The 15,979-nt window shown below is 32.5% G+C and overlaps 1 protein-coding gene across 1 annotated transcript; it reads left to right on the top strand.

Annotated features, from left to right (window-relative positions):
- Nucleotides 1-6,294: 6,294 nt before the first annotated feature.
- LOC144375748 (olfactory receptor 5K16-like) lies at nt 6,295-7,275 on the top strand. Its single transcript, XM_078041183.1, has one exon. The coding sequence runs from the start codon at nt 6,295-6,297 to the stop codon at nt 7,273-7,275; it is 981 nt and encodes a 326-aa protein (XP_077897309.1).
- The last annotated feature ends 8,704 nt before the right edge of the window (nt 7,276-15,979 follow it).

Here is a 15,979-nt window from a genome sequence, read left to right as displayed (position 1 = left end):
GCTGTTTTCTATGAAAATGGTTTCCAAATACTAGACACATTATGTTATCTTATAATAAATAATCATGTAGGATTTCTGAGAATCATATCAATACTAAAAAACAATTGCTATATTTAGGATGAATTATATATTTTACTATAATGAAGGAAGGAAGTTCTAAATTCGCTGATCCATTCTCTGATAATAAATACAATTCTTCAAGAATTTTTAAAGTATTTAACACTTTTTTCTATTAATATATGTGTGGTATTTAGCTAAGTGAAATGTAAATGCTTTGAAAAAGGAAATCATGAAATGCAGACAGAATTTTGAAAGCATGCCTAGGATGTTTCCATATATCAGATATGATATTCAGGAAAAAATATATGAATAAAATTTAAAAATGTATGTTTGCCTATATTTTTAAAAAGTGAAGACAGAATTTGCATACCTATGTTTCAGGGAGATTTGATCCAATTTTAGGAAATATTAAAATGTAACATTCTCTGCTTAGATTGCAAGAGCAAAATGAAATCACAAAAATATGGTAATTGACTAGCTAAATATCAGGACAAACTCATAAATTAGTGACATCAGTTAAAATAGAGTGTATAATTTCCTAAGTGCATCCAAGGTTATACTTTTTATGTCAATTATTCTGTAAGGAAAGGAAGAAAGAGAATGTAATAGAAAACAAGAGGAAGGAATAACCAGAGATGGAGAAATAAAAATTGTTCTCACAAAAACCTGAGGAGGGAATGAATTTCAGAGTGTGGTCATAGTGGCAAATCATATGGTTACTTCATTAAGACAGTGAAGGGAACTATGCTTTAGAGTTGGTTATTAAGAATTGAATAATGGTTGTCATGGTGACAGAGTGATGTCAGTGAAAGGCAGAGGGCAGATGTACAAGCACTAGTTACAACTTAGTGACTTCTGCTAATCAAAGCATGAGCCCAGATTCTGGCCACTTTGATTTATTCTCCATTCCCAAAATGGAGAATAAATGTTTGTGCTTTTAGAGCATTCATGCTTTTACCATTAGTCATGCTCTTACTTCAGCCAAAAATGCTGATATAACACACATTTTTCTGTCTTTGGGAATTTAATTCATCTTCAAGAATCAGAGAAAATATAATTTTTTGATAATGTCTTCTTTTAGACCTCTGAGTAAACTCCTTCTTTGTGATCCCATATATATCTTACTTCTAAAAATAACATTTCATTTTTATTTTATAGTTTAAATTATTTTTGATACATAGAAACATTAAAGTTGTACATATTAATAGGTTACCATGGTGTGTTTCAATACATGCATACATTGTAATGTTAATCTATCTACACATATCTCTCTTCTCAAACATTTATTATTTCTATGTGGCGAAAAATTCATTTTTTTTCTTCTGGCTTTTTGAAATGCACTCTACATTAATGTTATCTAGAATTCCCTGCTGTGCAACAGCATACTAGAACTCCTTGCTCCTAACTGTCTCACTACCTACAGATCAATGTTTCCCTATCTCTGCCTCACTCCTACTTTCCAGCCTCTTGAGAGCTACCATTCTTCTCCCAGGTGCTAAGAGATCAACTTCTTCGGATTCCACATGAAGAGAAGCATATGGAATATATCTTTCTAAGCCTGGCTTTCTTCCTTTAATATAATACTTAACTCAGTCTCAGCTGCTCTATGTAGTTATATAAATGATTTTACCATCTAGACAGAAATTCTGTGAAATCAAGGTCATTTCTTACTTGTCAATGTCTGATTCAATGACTTGTCTCTATAATCATTCTGTAAATGTTGAATCTAATTGAAGTCTCTGCAACCAATTTAATTAGCACTCACTGAATTCTACATTATCTGGAATTATGAGAGGTTTGACATTTGTAAAGCAAAAACAACAACAACAACAAAAATTATCTGAGAATGCCCAGGAAGTTAAGCTCCATAAACATACAAATGAATATTCACAACTTTTTGCATAATAGAGACTGTTAAACTGGGCACAATGGCACATGCCTGTAATCCCAGTGGCTCGGGAAGCTGAGGCAGAAAGATTGCAAGTTCAAAGCCAGCCTCAGCAAAAGGGAGGCACTAAGCAAATTAGTGAGACTCTGACACTAAATAAAATACAAAACAGTGCTGGGGATGTAGCTCAGTGATCAAGTGTCCCTGAGTTCAATCCCTGGTGCCTCCCCCATTTTTTTTTAAAGAATAAAGACTGTTAATAGTTTGTTAATTAGAAATTTGAGGAGACCTCTATTGTGAGATTCAGTAGAATAAGTCTGAGAGGGCATTTCAGATAGGAGTAGATTCCAAATAAATATTCAGAATAGAAATCTAGTGCACCAAGAAGAACTAGAGGAGGAAGAAGATGTCCGTAGAGATGGATTCATAAAGGTGAAAGGAAAACCATAAGTGATATAAACCCTATCTATGGAGTGCCTAGATACCCAATAAAAGATAAAGACTTGGTTTGAAGAATAATAAGGAGCAAAAACCTTTCTAAAGCATAAGTGTGCACCTACACTAGAGAAGAGATAGAGATGGGAAACTAATTTAGTTATCTCGGTCTGGGATTGTAGCTCAGTGGTAAAGTACTTGCCTAGCGTCACAAGACCCTGGGTTTGATTCCCAGCACCCCAACATAGTTATTTTATGACTATACCATTGATTACGATAAGCTTCATGGATGTATACTTATCTTCAAATTCATGGAGCAACACACAGTAAACATGTATAGTAGCCTTTTGCATGCCAATCGTACTTCAGTAAAGATTTCTCTAGTTGTTATGATGAATAAGTGAAATAAAGGAACACAATCTTAGAGTTTCATTCCTCACTATAGGAACTGAGAGAAAAGAAACTTCCCTTGCACATCGCACCACATTATGCCTCTTCACAAACCCAAACCTTTCTTTAAATCTCCAACTTGCACTTCAAGTGATCAGTTTGAATCTTTTTTGCTATCCATTTTAGTTTTTATTTAAACAATATTTGATACAAAGAGAAGCAAAATTAAGTGTGTAAAAACCCAAGATGATCGTTCAACTGACTTTAGTGATGGCCATTTGATTTAACCACAGAATCTCAGCATGTATCCCTCTTCAATTAATGTTGTGTGGCTACTGGTGTTTTGGGAACCATTCCTCTCATACTGGGAATCTGTGTAGAATTACCCTGATGTCAGTGCCAAGGAAATCCCTTTAGAATTAATGGGAAACTTTAACTGTGCTCTGAGGCTAACATAATTGTTGTCACTGACCTATGAGTAGAGAAAATATCCTAGATTTTCGTAATTTATTCCCCAAAGTTTTAAGACCAATTTTTTATCTTGATTTCCCTAAAAGAAAAGACCATCACATCAGGTGTCCAATAAACTATTATAAAATGTTCATCTGTAAACCAAAGTGTGAGGGTGGATTGCTAATTCATTTTTACTATAAACATGAAGATATATACATTTCTTTGAAATATTTCAGTATTTTTATTGTCTTCACATTTTATCCACTTGATTTTTTTTCTATTATGTCTCTAAATTGAAGACACTATGGAAAGAAATAATGAGACACAATGTGGCAATTATTCTAAGTATTCTGAGTTCAAAAGCATCATCCTTTTAACACAGAATATACAGGTAAGTCTATAAAGGACCATGCAAAATAATTCTGGATTGTAGAGCAAAACTTATTTCTGATTCATATGAATAATTTGATTTGCACTTGAGAAGAGAAATTAAGTTTTCACTCATTATATTCTGATACAATAGCTCCTAAATAGGATAATGGTTATTGAAAATGAAACATATTTCTCCTGAGTCCACATAAATATTTTCAGCATATTTGTCATTAAGTGTTGCTAAAATAATGATGCAGTTGGCATTTTTGTGTTTTCATATTATTTTTTAAAATATTAAAATTCTGAGGGATATTTTAAAAGTGAATAGACCTAAAATACAATGGGCAATTTATTTTATTCATGGATTATAAGCCTCTAGTGATAAAATTCCAGAATCTTACCATATTATGTGAGCAAACAGAAAAACATTGTATGAAATTCAGTGGGGACAAGAATAAAAAACAGAAATACTAACCAGAATGTGTATAAAACAATGCCTTTGAATAATTATAGTAGGCTTTATCCAAAACTGTCTGTCTACAGTATGTTAAACCAAAAGTCTTATAATAATTTCTTGAAGAAACGGAAGATGATCTTACTATTATTTAAAACACATTTTTATGCACTTGAAATAGCATAATTTACAGTTGCCAAATGATATTAAATATATAGTACATTTGGATGAGCACTGAACTCAATAAATATATAGTAGATTGTGACTAAATGAGTTTGTAAATTTATTTATTTTCTTATTTATTTATTTTGAAAGACTATATTGATGCCACTCTGGCATATTGGATAAATATAAAGTATAAGTATTTTAAAACAAAACCAAAGAGATTAAAAATCAAGTGCATAAATATTCTTTTTAACTTTTTAAAAAAGTTTTAAATTTATTTGTTTTACTCAGTTGTACCTGACAGCAGAGCTCTTTGATTCATTGTACACAAATAAAGCACATTTTTCACTTCTCTGGTTTTACATGAAGTAGGTTTACATCATTTGAGCAATCATACATGTACCTATGGTAATGATGTTTGTTTCATTCTACCATCTCTCCTAACCCAATTTCCCTTCCCCTCCCCTCCCCTCCCCTCCCCTCTCTCGACTTTGCCCAATCCAAAGTTCCTCCTCTCACCCCATGCCCCCCACCATTATGGATCAGCATCCAATTATCAGAGAAAACATTCAGCCTTTGATTTTGGGGCGGGAGGGATTGGCTTACTTTGTTTAGCATGATATTCTCCAACTCCATCATTTACTGAAATGCCGCTTGAATTTTTGAGCAGAAACATAAATTAGTTTTAACTAACAATGAGGTACTTAAAATGTAAATGTAAAATCATATTTTAGAAGACTATATTATATTCTTACTCCTAAATTTTTCCTGATATGTTTTTACAAACACAAAAGCACAAGCAGGAAAGCATTTCTAACCAAAGAATATTTCCTCTTAAAAAAATTAAAGAACCTGAATTCAAATCTCCTCTGATAGATCAATGACTAAGTTACTGGTATGTAAGAGAAAAGAGTTTCTGAAATACACATATTTGATTACTAAATTATCCAATAACATACAGTAGATGTCATAATGAAAAATATGTGTCAGGAAAACCATGAGTTTTAGACTTAAAATTTTACAATAAGGCACTTAACACATTGAAATGATACAATAGATTTCCAAAAGAATGCAACTGGCTACTTCTCGAACTTGTCATAATATTTCCTTTGTGAATATGCTATAACGTAACATACATTTGAGTCTGCAAGTTTAAATAGTGAAATAAGTGGGGAAACTCTATACGACTGAACAAAAAGTGGATTTTTTTTTCTAGAGAAGATGTTTGAGATTATAGGAGATAGACATTTATTATGAAACATACACATTGTGAATGGAAACTTTGTCAATGAATCTCAGAATATTAGATATGTGTGTGTGTGTATATATATATATATATATATATATAAAACACTTAAACTTAGAGACAAATATTGAGACAGATAATTAAGAGAAATAACTCCACAAATATTTGACGTATAAGACAGAAGTAGGATCAAGAATATGTGAAAATGAATAAAAAACAAATTTTTAACTTATTAAGGAATTTTTAACATGTTTTATATTATATTTTAATATGGTTTATATTCCTACCCTGTCTTAAAGAATGACTAAATATTTCTTTAAAATATCTCTTGGTGACCTTACCTGTGAAAGTTTACCAAAGTATAGAATATATTTCTCAAACACACTGTGACTCTGAACATTTTTTTAAAAACTTAGACATCCATTCATTAAAATGTCTAAAGAATAATTTATTTTTAAGTACCAAATTAATCTCGGGAATTATATTTATAATTCTTTAATTCATAGAGAGAAAGTTACAGTAAGACAATGTTTTTTAACATGGGAAATGGAAAAATAATTATATCGACCATGATCTGTAAAGAGCTTTTTCATCCTAGGAATTCACACAGACATTCCCAGACAATCCCTGTTGTATGCACAATCCTCGATATATTTCTTCTCACAAGACTTCATATACTATGAGTGTGCCAGCTTTCAGGAGATAGCATAGGATGATTTGAAGAAGAAAAGTCTTGTGTGCTTAGGGTAATTAAAAGAGGTGAATGAAACATATTCTGCTTATAATCTCAATTGAATGTTTTTACAATTTATGTCTTAGCACAAGCCAGGAATGCCTGAGACAAATCATTCTTTAGCGACTGAATTTATCCTCATGGGATTTACAGATAACCAAAACCTGAAGGTCCTTCTGTTTGTGGTATTCTCTGCCATCTATCTGGTCACCATGGTGGGGAATCTAGGGTTGGTGGCCTTGATTTACATGGAGCGCCGTCTTCACACACCAATGTACATCTTCCTGGGCAACCTGGCTCTCATGGATTCCTGCTGTTCCTGTGCTATTGCTCCCAAGATGTTGCAGAACTTCTTTTCTGAGGACAGAAGGATTTCCCTCTATGAATGCATGACACAGTTTTATTTTCTCTGTCTTGCTGAGACTGCAGACTGCTTTCTTCTGGCAGCAATGGCCTATGACCGCTATGTGGCCATATGCAGTCCCCTTCTGTACCACTCTCTGATGTCAAAGAAACTCTGCATTCAGATGACTATAGGAACTTTCATAGCTAGTAATCTGCATTCTATGATTCACACGACCTTTCTATTAAGGCTAACTTTCTGCAGATCTCATAAAATTGATCACTTTTTCTGTGATATCCTTCCCCTGTATAGACTCTCCTGTACTGACCCTTTTATTAATGAATTAATGATATATATTTTTTCAATGCCAATTCAAATCTTTACTATTTCCACTGTCTTGATTTCTTATCTTTGCATTATTTTCACTATTTTCAGAATGAAATCTAAGGAGGGGAGAGGTAGAGCATTTTCAACATGTGCATCCCATTTTCTGTCAGTCTCAATATTCTACATTTGTCTTCTCACATATATCCGACCATTCAAAGAAGAGTATAAAGGTATACTAGTGTCAATATTTTATACAATAGTAATTCCCTTATTAAACCCTTTTATATATAGTCTGAGAAATAAGGAAGTCATAAATGTTCTCAAAAAAGTCATGAGGACTTATAACATTCTTAAACTTCATCCTCTACTGCAAACGGTTTTTAATTTTTGGAAATGCTTTCATAAATAATGAACATAAAAAATATTTTTTCTTTTACATTACATATCTTGTTTAAATCATGAGGTCTTGTTTGTTAAAATATACGCTAGTAGAATTTCCAAATTGTTTGACAAATCTTAATTCAAATTACACAGCCAGAGTAAATCAAGAGAAACTCCACAGTAACTACTATGCCAGCTCTCATTAGTCTCATTAAATTGTGAGAAAGTACTGTTCCAAATCTCAGTAAATCAACATAGTATCATAATTTAATGTTTAAATGTTAAGAGTCTTCTTTGATTAATGTTTTCTAGTTACTAACTGAACACTTATCTGATTTTATGTAGAGTGTTTGTTAACACTTAAAATTCCTAGACTAAAAAGTGAAATGATTTCTTTTCAGAAAACTGGCTTTGCTTTTTTTTTCCCCCCACAAAACAGGTTATCTTTTTAAAGAGATAGAAACCAGAAATAAAGTAATGCAGTAATCTGCATTTAAAGTAATGAAGTTTTATTTAGATGAGATTCCAAGAGTGGAAAAAGAATGAAATGAGAAGAAATAAACACATTTTTTTGTAAAGTAATTCACAATAAATCATAACAAATTCAGGAGGAAGAAAGTATACTTTAACTTAAAATATTGTCAAGGTTTGTTTCATCCTTGAAAGCATCAACAATGTTATACACTATCAAATATAAAACAGCAGGCTTGCATGTTAAAATATTCAATAAATATTAATTAAAACTCAAAACATTTAATACATATTAATGAAGACATTATTATATATTTTGTATTTTTATTAGCAAATGACAACAAATATAAGAAAATTATATGTATTAATTGGCCATTTTTTATTTTTATAAATCATCTCTCCATTTTCTATAAGCCCTACTTTTTACTTACATTTATTTGTAACATTGTTTACTGAGGAAAATGTTAAAATGTTTCAAATCGGGCTGGGGATTTGGCTCAAGCGGTAGTGCGCTTGCCTGGCATGCGTGCGGCCCGGGTTCGATCCTCAGCACCACATACCAACAAAGATGTTGTGTCCGCCGAGAACTAAAAAATAAATATTAAAAATTCTCTCTCTCTCTCTCCTCTCTCCTCTCTCACTCTCTCTTTAAAAAAAAAAATGTTTCAAATCCATGATGAATAATTTGTCTATGTGTGCATAGTCTTTTAATATTTGTTTTCTATGTTTATAATGTGTACATATTTTAATTAAACATATATTTATGATTTTGTTAAAATCCGTAAGTCTTCACTAAACCTTCAGAGATTTTATAAACAAAATTCGTGTATTTTCATTTTCAATATCTTGAATTTTAATACATAATATTAAAGTACAACTTGTTTTCCAACATTGTAAAATGAGAATTAAAATTGGATTTAGGACTAACCATTAGTTTCAGAAGCATTTGCTAATGAATTCTTTCCTTATTGATTCTTGAATCTCCTTTTTGTACATGCATATTGATAAAATCACATATATATATGCACACATAGGGAGACCAAATTCTAGCCTCTGTCTTGCACAGAAAACACAAGAGAGTCTAAATCCCTACACTGATTTTCTAGGAGCCAAGGGAGACTTTTAGAAAGCAACAAAAGTGAAACATGATAAACCATGACTGGAGAAGACTCTTCTCCTTCTACCCAGTCTCCTGTTTGGGTTTGAGAGAGTTCATATACATGATACCAAATTTCTCTATTCTTTATTTCTGTGTGACTCTTTTTATTATTTTTGATGCCTTAGTACGACAATGGTCTAGAATGCTGATTTCCAGGTATGCTAATTCACCTAATCTCCAGACTCAGTGCCTAATCCACATGGTAACTTGAATGTCTCAAAGACACTTCAAATTTAACATGATCAAAACACAACTCTTGAATTTCCCCTAAGCATTGTTCCTCTCTGGTCTTCTCTTTTCTAATGGTAGCTTCCTCCAGCTGAAAGGGCAAGTCAGAAATTAAAAGTAATCCTCCATTTCTCTCCCTTCACACCAAACTCTCACAAGAACTGTCAATCCTCTCTCCCTTCTATCGACCAAATGTCTTCTGTTACACTCTCTGCACACAACTCTCTCTGAACCAAGCACAATCAAGGGTTTTAAATTGGTCTACCTGTTTTTCCTGTATTAATTTATTTTAGATTTTTGTTCATAAAACAATTACTTGAATAATCCTGCTTTGTGCTTGGCTCTGTCTCTTTCCTTTCCTCCCCTCCCCTTTCACCTCCCCTGTCATTCATTCATTTTTTTTCTTTTCTCTTGTATTTTCTTTATTCCTTTCTTTCTCCTTCCTTACTTTCTTTTTTGTTGAGTACTTATATCTTTACTTCCTGAAAGGGGGAAAAAAACAATGTTGTATAAAATAAATAAAATTCACATAGGAAAAAAACAGAATATATGAATTAAATCACTAGTTTTAAGAATAATAAATTGTTTTCCTAATACCCTTGGAAATTTATGAATAACTTTGAATGGTGAAGATAAACTCATACATTTTTTTACATATTTACTTATTTGAAGTAATTATCATTGTAATTATTCTAAATAACTTCAAAATTTTCCTGAATTTTTCTGATAGGATTCCAGTAATTTCTGATAGATTGCTTGATTTCCAATATGAGAATCCAAAGCTAGTGTTTGTAATAGCAATCAAAATGAATCAGACTTTTTTCCAAAGAGGTCCTATAAGTAATATTTTTCACTTGTTTCTGATGTATATATTTTTGGTTTATTATAAAAAAAAATACAATGACATTTCTCATTGAAATAGAAAACAACAGTCATGAAATTCATCTGGAAAAAAATAAGTGACCCAGAATAGGTAAAGCAATTCTTAGCAAGAAGAGTGAAGCAGGTGGCATCATAACACCAGACCTTAAACTATACTACAGAGCAATGTTAACAAAAATGGCATGGTATTGGCACCAAAATAGATTGGTAGACCAATAGTACAGAATAGAGGACAGAGAGACAAACCCACATAAATACAGTTATCTCAAATTAAACAAAGGTGCCAAAAACATATATTGGAGAAAAGATAGCCTCTTCAACAAAGGTGCTGGGAAAACTGGAAATCCATATGCAGGAAAATGAAACTAAACCTCTATCTCTCACCATGCACAAAACTCAATTCAAAGTGGATCAAGAACCTAGGAATTAAACCAGAGACCCTGAGCCTAATAGAAGTAAAAGTAAGCTCCAATCTTCAATGTGTCAAATTAGGCCCCAACTTCCTTAAAAAGACTCCTATACTGCAAGAAATAAAATCAAGAATCAATAAATAGGATGGATTCAAACTAAAAAGCTTCTTCTTAGCAAAAGAAATAATCAGTGAGATGAATAGAGAGCCTATACAAATAGGAGCAAATTTTTACCACATAGACATCAGATAGAGCACTAATTTTCAAGATATATAAAGAACTCAAAAATCTTAACAGAAAAATAAATAGCCAATCAATAAATGGGCCAAGGAACTGAACTGACAGTTCTTAGAAGATGAGATACAGTCAATCAACAAAGATGTGAAAAAATGTTCAACATCTCTAGCAATTAGAGAAAAGCAAATCAAAACTACATAAAATTTTATCTCATGCCTGTCAGATGGCAGGTATTATGAACACATACAACAATAAGTGTTGGGGAGGATGAGGGGAAAATGGTACACTCATAAATTGCTGGTGGGACTGAAAATTGGTACAGGTATTATGAACACATACAACAATAAGTGTTGGGGAGGATGAGGGGAAAATGGTACACTCATAAATTGCTGGTGGGACTGAAAATTGAAATTATATGGACATTATCACCTTAATTGCTGGTGGGACTGAAAATATGGAAAGCAATATGGAGATTCCTTGTAAAACTGGTAATGGAACCACCATTTGACCCAGCTATCCCACTCCTCTGTTTATACACAAAGGATTTAAAAACAGCATACTACAGGGACACAGCCACATCAATGTTTATAGCAGCACTACAGCTAAATTGTGGAACCAACCTAGATGCCCTTCAGTAGATGAATCTGTGGTATATACACACAATAGAATACTACTCAGGATTAAAAGAAATTAAAATTATGGCATTTGCAGGTAAGTGGATAGAATTGGAGAATATCATGCTAAGTAAGCCAAACCCAAAAAACCAAATGCCAAATGTTTTCTCTGATTTATGGGGATGGGGTTGGGGATCATGGGAGAAATGGAGAACTTTAGATAGGACAAAAGGGAGGAAAGGGAAGGGAGGGGGCAAGGGTGCTTGGAATGTGCATGAAATTATATGGACATTATCACCTTAAGTACATATATGAAGACACAAATGATGTGACTCTACTTTGTGTAGAACCAGAGACATAAAAATTCGTGCTCTATATGTGTACTATGAGTTGAAATGCATTCTGCGTGTCATGTATAACAAATTAGAACAAATAAATAAATGTTTAAAAATTTAAATGTATGAATAAATAAACAAAATAGCAAACAGTAGATAAAAATATACATACAATGATTTCCTTTTCTTTCTTATGCCAGTGGTCATGTGTATAGAATGTGTATATAGAATCTTGGCCTTGATTTTTAAAAACTTTCAAGCACAATCATAACGTCTTTCTTTATCAGTATCTGATAATATGTCTTTCATCCTTTTTTAAAAATATGTAGCCTTCTAGTACTCTGCTCTGTGTTTATTTACCTTAAGCTCATGGATAAGGATTTAAATTCTTGTCAGTACTTTACAAGACATCTTTACTTATTCCTTTTTTCTAGCCACATTTAATCATTTTACATTTGCTATATAACTTGTATATATGCAACTCTAGAACCAAGTATTCCTTTCTGAAAAAATCTAAAAATATTATAATAAATGAGTTAACAACTTTACATTAACTTCTACAACTGATGGGTTTAATCCCACCTCTGTCAGATTTATCTCATTTAATATTTCTGACTCGCATCATGTTATGTTTATTGCTCTTCATTTATATGTTTTTTTAACCCACTTTTGGGGGAATTTCTTCTGATATTTTTGACACTCTGTATAGTTTTTAGGTGTTTTCTTTATGTTAATACCTTTACCATATATACAATCCCCATTATCTGCAGTGTTTATAATTTGTAAATAATATTATTTTATTACCACTAGTATTTATGTGCCAGATGAGGGAATTGCTATACTTCAGTGTTCTCTCTTTATCCCTCTTCTGTTCATGCTGTTTTAATTTTTTCTAACTTTATTATTATTAATGACACTAAAGAGAATCAAACAAAAACCTTGGAGCTAAAGAAATGAAAATTGGAAAAAATACAGTGAGAATCACAGTATACTAAATAAAGCAGAGAAAGAGCATTTGGATTTGTATTTAGGGCTTTTAAAATAATCCGATCAGACAAAAGGAAAAAACATCAAGAAATGTTAAAAGATTCATGAAACACCCTTCATTGAACAAATGTGTGCATTATGATTATTCCAAAAGGAGAAAGAGAATGACATAGAAAATCCATCTGCAGAACACTGAAAATTATACTAATATTGGGAAGATGCAGATATTCAGGTCCGATAAACTTAAATGCCCCCAAATAGTTTCAATCAAGAAATTCCTCAAGGAGGTCTGAAATAGTCAAGCTGTCAAAAGTCAAAGGAAAAGATTAAATGCTAAAACTAGAAAAACAAAAACATCAAGTTACCTATATATGGAAATCCCTATTTGGTTAACAGGAGATTTCTTAACAGAAACTGATAGATATGGGGGAAAAGAAATGATATAATTAAAGTTCTGAAAGAAAAATTTCTAATGAAGAGTATTTTTATTTGTAATGTTTTTAGATATGCATGACAGTAGAGTATTTTTACACATGATCCCATTCTTATGGTTGTACATGATGTGGAGTTTCACTGGTGGTATATTCATATATGAACATAGGAAAGTTATGTGTGATTCTTTCTACTCTCTTTCCTATTCCCATTCCTCACTTCCCTTCATTCACCTTTGTCTAGTCCACTGAAATTCTATTTTTTCTTCCCCACCCCTTATTGTGTTTTAGCATTCACATATCAGAATGCACATTTAGCCTTTGGTTTGGGGTGATTGGCTTGTTTACCTTAGCATAATAGTTCCAGATTCAACAATTTACCAGCAAAAGTCATAAAGTCATTCTTTTTAATGGCTGAATAATATTCTACTGTGTATTCATGGCACATTTTCTTTATTAATTCATCTGTTGTAGGGCACATAGGTTGATTCCATAACTTTTCTTGTCTGAATTGAACTGCTATAAACATTGATATGGCCTCATCATGTCAGTGTGTGATTTGAAGTCCTTTGAGTATGTAAAAAGGAGTGGGATAATTGAGTCAAATGGTGGTTCCATTTCAAATTTTCCGAGCAATCTCTATACTGCTTTCCAGAGTTGTTTCACCAATTTGCATTCCCACCAGCAATGTATGAGTGTTACGAATTCTTGAGCAGAAAAAGCCTTATGTTTTTAATTCATTCAACAAAAAAATGAGCACCAGAAAATGCCAGACACTACTCAGAGTTCTGGACATACAGGATTGGACATATTAAAGAAATCCCTTCTTGCTAAACCTATATGCTAATAGGGGAAGGAGAAGCAGTGACCAATTATAGAAGTATTGACAGATGTGGTTTAGTGAAGTGTGATTACCAGTACGAAAATGAAAGGGGGGAAAAAAAAAGAACAGTATAAGAAAGGTAAGAGGTAGGTGGTAAGAACAAGACATACAGAGAAAAGTCTCAGTAATTTGTATACTAGACCAATAATAAAATCAAATTTGAACTGAGTGCATTACAATACATGGGCATACAATCAAGCCACGTAGTGAAGAAGTTGATGACCTTCTCTGTACCTGACAACTTCTGGTTTCCTCTACAAATAATAACTTTTTTCTCATAAGACTTATTAATTCTACTTCCTCCAGAAAGTGGAAAAACCAGCCATAAACTATTTTCTGACTCTTTTACATTTTATGTTCAGCATGTGGGAAGGAATGTGATAAATTAAGATGTTTTGTACAAATCAGCAAGATGATCACAAGACTTTAGGAAACATCATTTGTTTTAACTTTATTGTCCAAAGGACATCATTAATCAATTTCAAGTGGTTTAAATGTTTTTAGTACTTACTATCTCCAAAAACTAAAATACATTGATGTCGGTACAGGAAAACTTGGCAAAGTAAGGACACATTATTAACATTGGCTTATAGATTGTCTCTGAGATTCTCATCCTCCTGATCCCAATTGCTGCAGCACTATTGTACACGTATATATTTTTAAATACTGAGAGTCTCAGCATAAAGCAAACAATGTACTCTCAAAAAGATCTTCTCAATGAAATCTAGGAAAAATGAGTATTAACACTTACATATCAGTATTTAAAATATGCTGCTTAGTATAATAGGCATAAAATAAATTCTGTTAAGAAAGAAAGCTGTATTCAGCCCTACAGATTTTTTTAGTGTGTTTAATAGGCAATTTCTTTGGGATGATGCAATACTCTCCAGGTTTAAAGTGGTTGGGTTTTCTGGAGTTTGGCAATAATTAACTTTTTTTTTAAGAGAGAGAGAGAGATAATTTTTTAAATATTTATTTATTTAGTTAGTTTTTGGCGGGCACAACATCTTTGTTGGTATGTGGTGCTGAGGATCGAACCCTGGATGCATGCATGCCAGGCGAGCGCACTACCGCTTGAGCCACATCCCCAGCCCAATAATTAACTTTTAAAATTTGATTTTGCTTAGCAATTTCTACAGAGAATGGAGAAAGTCCTAAATCTGTATCATGTTTATATGTAGAAAAGCGTAAGCTCAACTAACGCTCACATTTTAAAATTCAGTCCATTGTTCCATTTGTGTAGTTAATGCTTCTGAAAGGAAAATATTTCCCTGAATGCCACCATTATCATAGAATAATATTGTCACAAGAACTTTCTCTTACCAATGAAACCAATCTATGCCAACCTAAATGAAATTGCCAATGTACCACAGTACTGCGCAAACTCACATAAAGGGCGAAAACTGGTTCAAACTAATGGTTCCATAGAACCTAGAATCCTGAAATTGTTGCACAGTAATCCCAAGTAATATTCACAAGCAATATTCCAGTATATTTTGAAACAGATTGGAATTGAACATTAGTTAAGTTTTTACCTGAAAGATTGTAAGCTAGTAACAAATGCAGGGTGGGAAGCTGGTAAGTCAGTGACTGTGCAATAAATACCATTCAAGTACAAGGTTATAAAATTCAAGTCAGGAGCTGGGGTTGTGGCTCAGTGGCAGAGCACTTGCCTCGCACATTTGATCCTCAGCACCACATAAAAATAAGTAAAAATAAATAAACATATATTTAAAAAAGAAAATTAAAGTCAGTTTCAATCAAGAATTTAAAATACTCATCTGTAACATTAGTTTGTATCCATGAATCCTATTCCTAGGATTTATGTGAATTCTAGCTACTGTGGGTTAGTCTACATTTTATAAATATGCTTTGTATTTTATTATTTTATTATGTTTTGCATGTGAAGTGGGCCTCCACAGTTCCTATGGTTAATTAAAGGATATTCAGAGGTGAAATGCTTGAAGTATGAGTACTTTGACCTAATTTGTTCTGAGAAGTGGGGTTGTTGCTAGGACTAACCTGACAATGGGGTTCATAATGTTTTGAACTCATTTGTGGGAGTAGTTTGGATATGCAGGTTAGAAAAGACCTA

Source organism: Ictidomys tridecemlineatus, chromosome 3, assembly GCF_052094955.1.
Source record: "Ictidomys tridecemlineatus isolate mIctTri1 chromosome 3, mIctTri1.hap1, whole genome shotgun sequence".
Lineage (NCBI taxonomy): Eukaryota > Metazoa > Chordata > Mammalia > Rodentia > Sciuridae > Ictidomys > Ictidomys tridecemlineatus.
The sequence above is the reverse complement of the archived record's forward strand: the minus strand, read 5'-3'. Positions and strand labels throughout refer to the sequence as shown.

Coding starts and splice junctions, on each gene's coding strand:
- LOC144375748 (XM_078041183.1), top strand. CDS start 6,295: ATGCCTGAGACAAATCATTCTTTAGCGACTGAATTTATCCTCATGGGA.